General features: G+C 39.1%; 1 protein-coding gene across 1 annotated transcript; it reads right to left on the reverse strand.

Moving 5' to 3' along the window:
* LOC117947990 (SAM pointed domain-containing Ets transcription factor-like) lies at window positions 1-8341 on the reverse strand. Its single transcript, XM_034877405.1, has 6 exons — window positions 8103-8341; window positions 3207-3630; window positions 1903-2100; window positions 1699-1743; window positions 1123-1260; window positions 1-818 (listed from the first exon to the last, which is right to left on the reverse strand). The coding sequence occupies exons 2-6, from the start codon at window positions 3616-3618 to the stop codon at window positions 640-642; spliced, it is 972 nt and encodes a 323-aa protein (XP_034733296.1). The 5' UTR covers window positions 3619-3630; window positions 8103-8341; the 3' UTR covers window positions 1-639.
* Between the last annotated feature and the right edge of the window lie 1218 nt (window positions 8342-9559).

Here is a 9559-nt window from a genome sequence, read left to right on the forward strand (position 1 = left end):
ATGGACTGCACGTGATGTATTACACTATTCCTTGTTTTTACTTTAAAGGGCAACAACATTTGGTCACATATTGCTTTATTCTGGATCCTGAAAATAATCCCAAAGATAGAAATGTATAAAAGGATTATCAATCAAGGCTGGGTCAATAAAATATTCATTTACTTCTGACATTTAAAAGCGATTAACAAAAGAACAATTAAAAGGACTAGTTTGACATTTTGGGGAATAAGCATTTGCTTCTCACCAAAACTTAGCTGAGAGAGAGAAGATAGATACCACTCACATGTACGAGAGTGGGATCAAACCTCATCTAACTCTGTAAGAAAGCAAATAAGCATGTCTTTCGAATGTTTCATAGTTTGAAGAATGGATGTCCTTTTTTAGAAACCAAACATCACACCAAAAACAATACATTTCAAACGAGTGATAAAGTCAACAATAAAATCACTATTAAGAATAATAAAGTAGAGCGATGTTATGATATAGGCAGGAGTGCATAGTTTAGTAGGCAGTCTTTACAATTGAAATGAAACATCAAGTACAATGAATGAACGAGCTTCAGAGTTCATGTTCCTCCTACTGTATGTCCAGCATATCTTCTCCTCGACTCATTCTCTTCGGATCGGCCGAGCCTCGTCGTCATATGGGGTTGACGAACTGGTAGACCAGTCTGCGTGATACGTCAGGCTTTCGAATGATGCCTTTCTTGTAGTACTGGCGAATGGAGCGACTCAGTTTGTCATAGTTCATAGCCGGCCGGTTCTTCCTCATGCCCCATAGCCTGGCCACGAGAGCTGAGTCTTCTATTTTGAAAATTCCTTTGGACAGAAGAAAAGAAATGTAGTCAGTTTGGATTTGGAAGTGAACAATGGGGTCTACGTTTAGGGATATGAGCTTTTTGTTGTTGTTGTTGCTGTCTTGCAGAATACAATTAGTAGACCACTCTCGCATACAGGTGAGTTATTGATCTTCCCATTGAACTCTTGGTAAAAAACTATGTATTTTTTCCCAAATTTTCTATTTTTTAAAGTAACTTTAATTTCCCAATATTTAGTATTTACGATCAGTATATAAAAATGTAATATATTGTTTATAAGACACTACAATGTGGTATCACCCTACCTTTCTCTTTGTTGAGCCAGCGGATGCAGCAGCTGTAGTTGTGGGGCTTGAGGAGCAGCTCTCGGAGGAACTGCCACAGGTGGATGGGCTGGCTCGGGTAGTTCCGCACCACATCTGACCAGGAGTTATCACCAGCTACTGATGTACGAGAGATTTACAGAAACCTGATGTCACTTCTTCAAACCATCGTCTTAGTTAGTCGAATTGAAATCTAGTCTAACCTTCCTGTTGTCTTTGGGTCAAACTTGACCCCTTTCCAAAATGTTCCTATATCAGATGTTTGGGTTTCTTTCTTACAAATTTTCCAAAAAAGGTAACATTGGGGGTTCCCAACAACGTTCCTCACAAGTCAAATACATGAGTGATGTGATGACTACTTTCATTGAATTTGTGTGTTTTTTATAAATTTTATAGTACTTGGAGAAAAAAAAATTGTTAAAAGAACTTTTTAAAAAAGTGTAAAAAAGAGAGAAAGATGTCAATAATAGAGACTAAAATTTTCATTTTACAATTTGACTCCGAAAAACTTTCCAGGTTGGTGGGAAGACAACACAAGGGTTAAAAATAAGGTCCTACCAGATTTGCTGTGGTCTGGTGGGCAGCGCTCCTTCATCGCTGCAGCTGGAGGAACAGACGAAAAAGATGTAGCAGTTTACACACACATCCTTCAATTTGCAAGTCACACTGCCTTTGCTTCCCATCAGCCTTTCCTAATTTGCACAGCAGCAGAGTTGATGTAGGATTGTTTCCCTGTGTCCCTGTTGTCCCTGTTGTCCTTACCAGATCTCCAGATGTCCAGATGAGCATACAGCATGTCTCCAAACTGCGAGGAGCGCTGTCTGAAGTCTGCCTCCGTCATGGAGCACAGATCCCTCCCGCTCAGCTCCTGAAACATCATGCTGACCTGCGGCAGCTTGTGCAGGTGCTCGGTCCACAGGAGCCACTTCTGAACGTGCACACAGCTCCAGTCCAAGGGGTCTGAAGAGGTTAAATAGTAACTTCTAATAAATTATTTTCACCAATGAAAACATCACAACATCAGTTCAACAGGTCACTAACAGAATCCACAGTTTGACCCATACTAAGGAGTAGAAATCCAGATATCTCCACCTCTGTTGCTTCAGTTTTGGCCATTATTTTAATTTTGGCCATTACATTTTTACATTTAAGTCAGTCATTCTAAAATGATTCATGACGTTTACTACAAACATTTTGTAGGCTTATTGCCTACAAAATATGTTTACACATATTTTATATACATATTATTGGTCCATTAAACAGACCCAGAACAAGAGAACTTTTTGAGATAAATGTTAATCTGTCATTCAACCGAACTAAAAGGTTAAATTAAATGCAATATGAGGAAATTTGGAAAGGTCAATTAAACAAACCACAACACAAAAACCCAACCTAAAACTGTGGTTTAAAGATTCACGTTAGCGTTTTGTCATTTTAAAGGACAACATGACTGTTTTTTCTTGTAAAAAGCCTGGGGTACTGAGCAGCCCGAGGAAACATTTAGCCTCACAACACATAACACTTAACACATAAAGTCTGCATTACAAATCAAATGGAAATTTGTATTCATATACCAGACCAGCTTGACTCATATTGGAGACAAAAAGATATTTCATGCTGCTTTAATTCTGACCATTAAAAAAAAGAAAACACTAACACATAACTCTCTTTTGGAATAATATTGGATGACAGTAAATTGCTGGCTTAATCTTTCAGCTTGAACACAATTTCAAATGATGAGCCCCCATGAATACGTTTCATACTTTGATATGTAAGAAGCATGAAGCCTATCAAAAGGATATAATCGCACACACTATGATTTTGATTTTGAGATAAAGACTCAGAGTTCATAAGAAGTGAAGATGATCGTCTGTCAACAGAGAAGTAACAGCTGTGTCCCTCTGGATGCTGATGTGAGAGCAAACAACAAGTGATAGCTTCTGAAGGTTAATCTCATTAGATTACAACGTCTGCCAACACTCTCTACAGAAGGTTTGTCTGTTCAAATGTCTCTCCTGATGATAATAATAATAATAATAATAAGATATTAACCATTTGGGTCCTACCTGCCGCAATGTTCAGCAGTTTGCAAGCTGTGTCGACATCCTTCAGCACCTCTCCCACCACCATGGTCTGGACCTGCTCCAGACTGCGCTCCTCCACCTGACCCTCCATCCCAGAGGGGGGGTCCTGGGGTTGGCCCAGCTTGGCTTGGTTCGGCTCCGGAGTCCTGGAGGGAGGAGCGGCTGGAGTTGGGGCCTCTGTCATCCTCAGCACCCAGGGGCTCTCATCTAGGGCTAAAATGTCGTAGCAGGGGAGGTAGACCCCCGGCCAGCTGAGCTCGGGCAGCCCCAACAAGCCGCGGGGGGGTTTTACGCCGTCCGCCTTGTCCAACCAGGCCACGGTTTGAGTGTGGGTGTGGCTGATGTAGAGAGGTGAGTGTGCAGTGTGTTCACAGCCTGGACTCCCCATGCTCATGGTTGTTTAACACTGGAAGAAGAGAGTCTTTTTTTTTTTTGGATTTTGAAATGTACACCCTGCCCGACATTTACAACACCGGCATTGACAGCGTTGCATTGATGCCACCATACCCAAATGCTCAATATTGAAACAGTAGCTATCCTAAAGTAAACTTGACATTCGTTTTAAAGTATTGACTTTGCTGGGACGTTAAAAGAAGGGATCTGTCATTCCAGCTTTGCAAACTGGAGCAATTGTGATGTTTAAATTCATCAAAGCAATTGCTTGTTTTTTTATTTTTGTTACTCCAAAATTCCAGATTTTAGTCAGCATCTGTCCAAATTGATTTCAGATGTCCTCAAGGATTTGTGTTTGGAAACATCCAGGTCCCACAGGTTTGTCTTGTGTGAAATTCTGACCTCATACCTTGCATAATTTTCCCCATTCAACAGTATCAGAGAGCTATCTACTCCACCTTTACATGCCGATAAAGAAAGGGAGATGGAAGCATTGTTGGAAACTCCAACCATAGGTAAATGTGTCATTTTGACTGTAATTCCAAAATGCGTGTGATTGTGGGAAAGGAGGTGTTACTATCCCAATGTGACACCCAGTACTTGTTTTAGAAATATCAGGTAATTAATTACAAAATAAAAGCTTGATAGAACAGAGCATAAAGGGTGGGACCCATCTAATATGTGGATAAAGGATAAGTAGCAGGAGCGTATTCATCGTGGTATGAGTAAGAGAACAGCTCACCGGGCTGGGAGTGGTGCTGCATGCCACTGTTTGATTTGACAAAATGATACCCCTGTTTCAATTACAAGTGCCATACTTTTGTTTATATTTAATACATAATGCTCCTTTCATCCACTGCTACTCTCAGCAGAATATATGTGACATTACAAAAATACCCAAAATGCATCCACACTATCAGCATCTGTTCAAACAGATTGGGATCATTATGCTTAATGTTATTCACGGGCCGCCTTTAGGTAAACATTGAGCGTGAAGTACTGCACTGACGGAGTGATTGATCTGGTGGAGCGAGGAGGGGGGGGTGATAAGGCAGTTCTAATAATCGGGGCTGCTGTTGGAGCTTTGTTAACAAAAGAGAGTTCCAAATGACAAATTAAGTTATTTGAGAAGATTGAAAGAGAAGAATACTTGTAAAAGTCTGTGTAAACAAAGAGCATGGTAAAAATACTGCGTCTGGCCACTTATCTCTACTATTATTTCTTAGCCTACAGGTATTGGCAGTTTAAATGTATAGCAGGGGTGAAAAAAAAAAAAACTTGCTCTTCTAGATTCTCCCTCTCTCTCTCTCTCTCAATTCCATTCAATTCACAGTGGCTTTATTTGCATAAATGTTTCTATAATAATGTTGCCAAAGCATTCAAATACAATTGGTCCAAATATTCAGACAGAACACAATGAACCCTAAACACTAATATATAAATATACATTAACATTAACACAATATTAGGACTCTCTCTCTCTCTCTCTCTCTCTCTCTCTCTCTCTCTCTCTCTCTCTCTCCCCGCCCCCTCTCTACCAAGTCTATTATTTGTAGACTTATATTTGGAGCTGTGTGCACCTCGTTAGATAGCTGCCAAACTGATATGAGAGGCGATATGAAAGGCTTTGGTCATTCACGGCTGCATTCCACTGTTCTTTGGACAAAAGGTGTTTGACAACACACCTTTATGAGCTGTTCTGTGTCTGTTCAGCTAAAGGTCTACATGTGGCTGCCTCTGTATGTGTGTGTGTGTGTGTGTGTGTGTGAGTTAAAGTGTTAAATGTATGTGCTATAACCTAAAGCGTGACAGTAAAAACATAGCAAGAGAGAACAAGTCATTTAAATTGATAAAAAAAAGGAACACAATTGAGTTTTCATCTTCATGCAGAACACTGATTCACTGAATCAGCGTTACATTTTAGTTCCCTTACAACAGCAGGATTACTGTCATTTGTCTAATTATAAATATGCACAAATTAAGTGCATCCCAATTTGAAATACATCACTTCAAAGACATTATTAAGTCGTAGCCCTAGCACTGGTAATGGAAGCATTAGTAGTAGGTCTGGTGGCAGAATACTCAGCTGTAGTCCTAATAACTGGATGCAGTTACGCATTAGTTAGTACATTAGTACGTTAGTGGTATAACAGTAGTAGCAGCGTCTGCAGTGCACATAAAGGTGGGATAGTAGTAGTAATAGAAGAAGGGATTGCAATAAAGATAGGGGTAAAAGGAAGTAAAATGTCTCAAGCATTGTACTTGCATTTTCATTTAATGCTCATTACTATTTAATTTTATATTTACTATAGTGACAATAATTACAAGACAGAGTTGCTTGGCATACTACTGCAAAAAACGTATGTAATTAATGTAATTATAAAAAAACATGTAATCATTTCATAACACATGAGCCAATCTCCTAGACCAGGGGTCTTCAACTGAAAGAGAGATGGAACAAGGACCAGCTACTCCTTATATTATACAAAAGTAAGTTCCATATTACACTGGGCCTACAAGAACATGTAGGGCAGCCTAAAGCCTTAATACACATAGTTTTGTTGGTGAATAGAATACTAAGCTGTTAAAATAATGATTGTTGCCATGATTTTTATAAATCCTGTTTCAATGTGAAATAAATACATGTGGCACAGGGACTCCTTAGGATGACCTGTGTCTGTGTGTGGCGACCTCAGTGACCTCCTTACCCACAGACCTATAGGCCAGTCACCCTTTAACAACGGGTGGCTTTTCCACTTATAGGCTCATTTAAAATTGCTAATGATAAGTTGGATTCATGTAAAGACGTTTTCATTTTTGAGAAAAACATTTAAATAAAAGGGAACAATAGTTTGTTGGCCACCTGCAGTAATTCTGAGCCCCCCCCCCACACACACACACACACACACACACACATACCCCAGGGGTCACTGACTCTGTTGAAGATCTCTATTCTAGAATTAACAACTCAAATATATAAAATAGGGAAAGCAAAATACATTTTTCAACATCCTGCACTAACCCATACGGCCTCTTTTTATTTCTTAATGTTAAATAGTTATATGTATGTATGTGTCATTTGCTTCTGTGTTTATGGTTTGTTTATTTTACATCTTTTATTTTTATGTGTGCTCCATTAACCAAGGCAAATTCCTACTTACCAACTATCAGTAAACCAATAATATACCACAGGATATGATGTGTATTTTTAAATGAAGTAAAACTTTGAAAGCAGGACTTTTATTCGCAGTAGTCTTTTTTTCCCAGGAGACATTTGACTTACTGTACTAACTAATAACATTAACCCTGGTCCCAGTAAACCATGACAGTATGACCATGAGCCACTATGCTCAACACGAGGACCCTGAATGCAGCGAAATGGAACTCAGCCATCATTGATGTTAATATTTACACCTGGGCTTTGATAAATGTGACATGTCAACATGTCGGCTGTAAAATATAAAAAAAGGTATTTCTTTTATTTACTGTGTATTTGTACAGGGACTTAATTCAGGGACCTAGTGAGATTTCTATTCCTGTGCCTAGATCGGCCTTTTAGAATACACAAAACTCAACAGTAAAACACGTTTTTGTTTTTAAAGACACAGACTATTACAAAAAAAATTATGCTATGACATTCTGTGTCAGATATAGCCTGCTCAACACTACCTGGGTATGTATGAAAAATTAATTGTATTTTAACTAGTAGCCCATCTTATTAGTCTGTGCTGTATTAACGCCTTCTCATGAGAGAGTGACATAGTTTATATCATATTTTTATTATTGCTTGCTTCTGCTTTGCATGGCTGACAGGTGTCGGAGTTGGATGAGCGCGTCCTGATTGGCTTCTCATAATAACTGGAGCTACTGTTGATGTGTAATTTCTGCTGGTGTCCTGTTGCTTTCTGCAGCTACACATGGTATACTAAAGAAAAAAGAAAAAGCTCATATTTCTTATCTAGCTGTATGTATGGTGTTTCTTTTATTGCTGTGTATATATTTGAACCTGTATTACTGTTTTTGTGTTGTTGTTGCTTCTTCCTGCCATGGTCTAAAATCATCCGGCCAAAGGACTCCAGTTGAAAATAAGTCGACCGGGAAACACTGGCACATTTACAGAAATGTTGAAAAATGTGTGTTTTGTTCTTTGTGAATAAAACACAAATACCAATACAACACATCTCACTTACAAGCACTAGATTAATTTATGATTACATGACTGTTCCCACTGTTTCAACTGAAGTTTGGAATGATTCCAGTCATGATCCATTGTAAGTTCTGTGGGTTCCACGTTTTAATCCCCAAATTAAGATTAAGGAAAGGGCCCCTCACAGTTCCCCAACGTATGTGAATACTTCCTCCACTACAGTGTTAGTAGCAGGCACTATCATGTGGTAGTAGGTAGTAATACTAGTAGTTCGGTAGCAGTAACAGCCTAGTATCATTAGAGTTATTTTTGAGTCTTACTGTGAGATGCTGTCTTACCTTGTCAGTGTTGGATTCAGTATAGAGTTTCCACTGTTCTTGTGTCTGAGTGTGGACTAATGTCCAGGTCCTGTGGAGACTGTACCTGTTTTGCCCTCAGGTGAGGATGTTCTGTATGTATCACTCACAGCTGGATCCCTTCTGTCCACTCCAACTATCAACACACCTTGTTTAATTCCCGGTCCAAGCAGCAATAGCAGTAATAGTTTGACGTATTCAGGACACAGTGCCTTCATGACATGTCAATTCTGAAAGAAAGGGTGTGTCCGAATGAGGGAGGTTGCTCCTGGTGCCTACTTAATAATGACCTGGGGCAGTATTGCGGCATTCACAGAGAGTTCCTTCAGTAAACAATTCTGTTTGTCTCCGCCTGGGGAGATGCCGTGTGAGGGAACCTTTTTTTTTACTAGCATTTCAAGAATGGCAGTTTTTAAGGATGATAATCCAACTTTTTTTTAATCATAAAACTATTGACTAACCAATCTGATCCCAGTAGAAAAAGTGCACCACTCTGTGTGAAAGGTGAGGAATAATGAATTATTATTTTGGGATCAATTTACAGCTCAGGCCCAGTAGAAATGTATATATGAAGAACTGGGAAACTTACTGCAGAACAAGTGAAATAACTCTAAGACTCAAGTTGTTCTACTGTTAGAGGATAGGCACACTGTTAAAAATAATAATCCCAATTATGTTTCTAATCACTTGCCACTGGGCCTTTTGGGACTACATGTTTAGTACTGGGATAATTTGATGAAAACTGACATATAATGGATGCTTTCTGTCATACTTTTTCAGAAATAACTGTAAGAGAGATATCTTGCTTATGTATAGAGGATCTAATATCTGGTTGTGCTGATAGTGGGTGTGTTTCAATAGGCTTGATTTCAAGTTGTCTTGAAAGTTTGAAAACTAGTATCAGAAAACTCAAATAAGTAGTAGACATGAGGGAGTACAAGAGAGCAAAAGAGAAAGCAAGAATGTGTAAATGTTTGATTAAACTAAACAGTGGTGTGTGTGCAGTGGTGTTGAAACATTCTAAAGAAGTACTGCATGTGTGTGCATTCACATGAATCCCCTTTAAAGGCCTTCTTTGAAATGGAACTGCAGCTTTAGCAACCTGCTCCCAACCTGTACCCTAGCCTTGGGTTGTTAAAGTTAAATAAAAAAAAGAGTTCACTCATAAGGTGCTATTGTTTGACAATTGACATCAGCTTATTTTTGAGTGTGTTGGATCGTTACAGAGAGTCATTCAGCAGCCAATCTTCCCTTCACACTGACACAATAGACCCTACGGATGGTGAGGCCCCTTGGATCAGCTGCTTTTGACCAGTAAACCTCCAGGCTACCATTTAATCACTTGGCACATCTACTGATCACGATGGGTCTCGTTCAGGTTGTACTTTTGAACTACAGTTACTGTTCTAATCACTCTCATTACACAGTATTTTGAATGC

The sequence above is a fragment of the Etheostoma cragini genome, chromosome 7 (genome assembly GCF_013103735.1).
Source record: "Etheostoma cragini isolate CJK2018 chromosome 7, CSU_Ecrag_1.0, whole genome shotgun sequence".
Classification (NCBI taxonomy): Eukaryota; Metazoa; Chordata; class Actinopteri; order Perciformes; family Percidae; genus Etheostoma; species Etheostoma cragini.

What these genes read in the sequence shown, in the direction of transcription:
- LOC117947990 (XM_034877405.1), bottom strand. Translation starts at nt 3,618, where the DNA reads ATGAGCATGGGGAGTCCAGGCTGTGAACACACTGCACACTCACCTCTC. An exon ending in ACTGCTGAACATTGCGGCAG is followed by an intron (nt 2,101 to 3,206) that starts GTAGGACCCAAA and finishes TAACCTCTTCAG; the next exon opens with ACCCCTTGGACTGGAGCTGT. An exon ending in CTGGCTCAACAAAGAGAAAG is followed by an intron (nt 819 to 1,122) that starts GTAGGGTGATAC and finishes TTCTGTCCAAAG; the next exon opens with GAATTTTCAAAATAGAAGAC.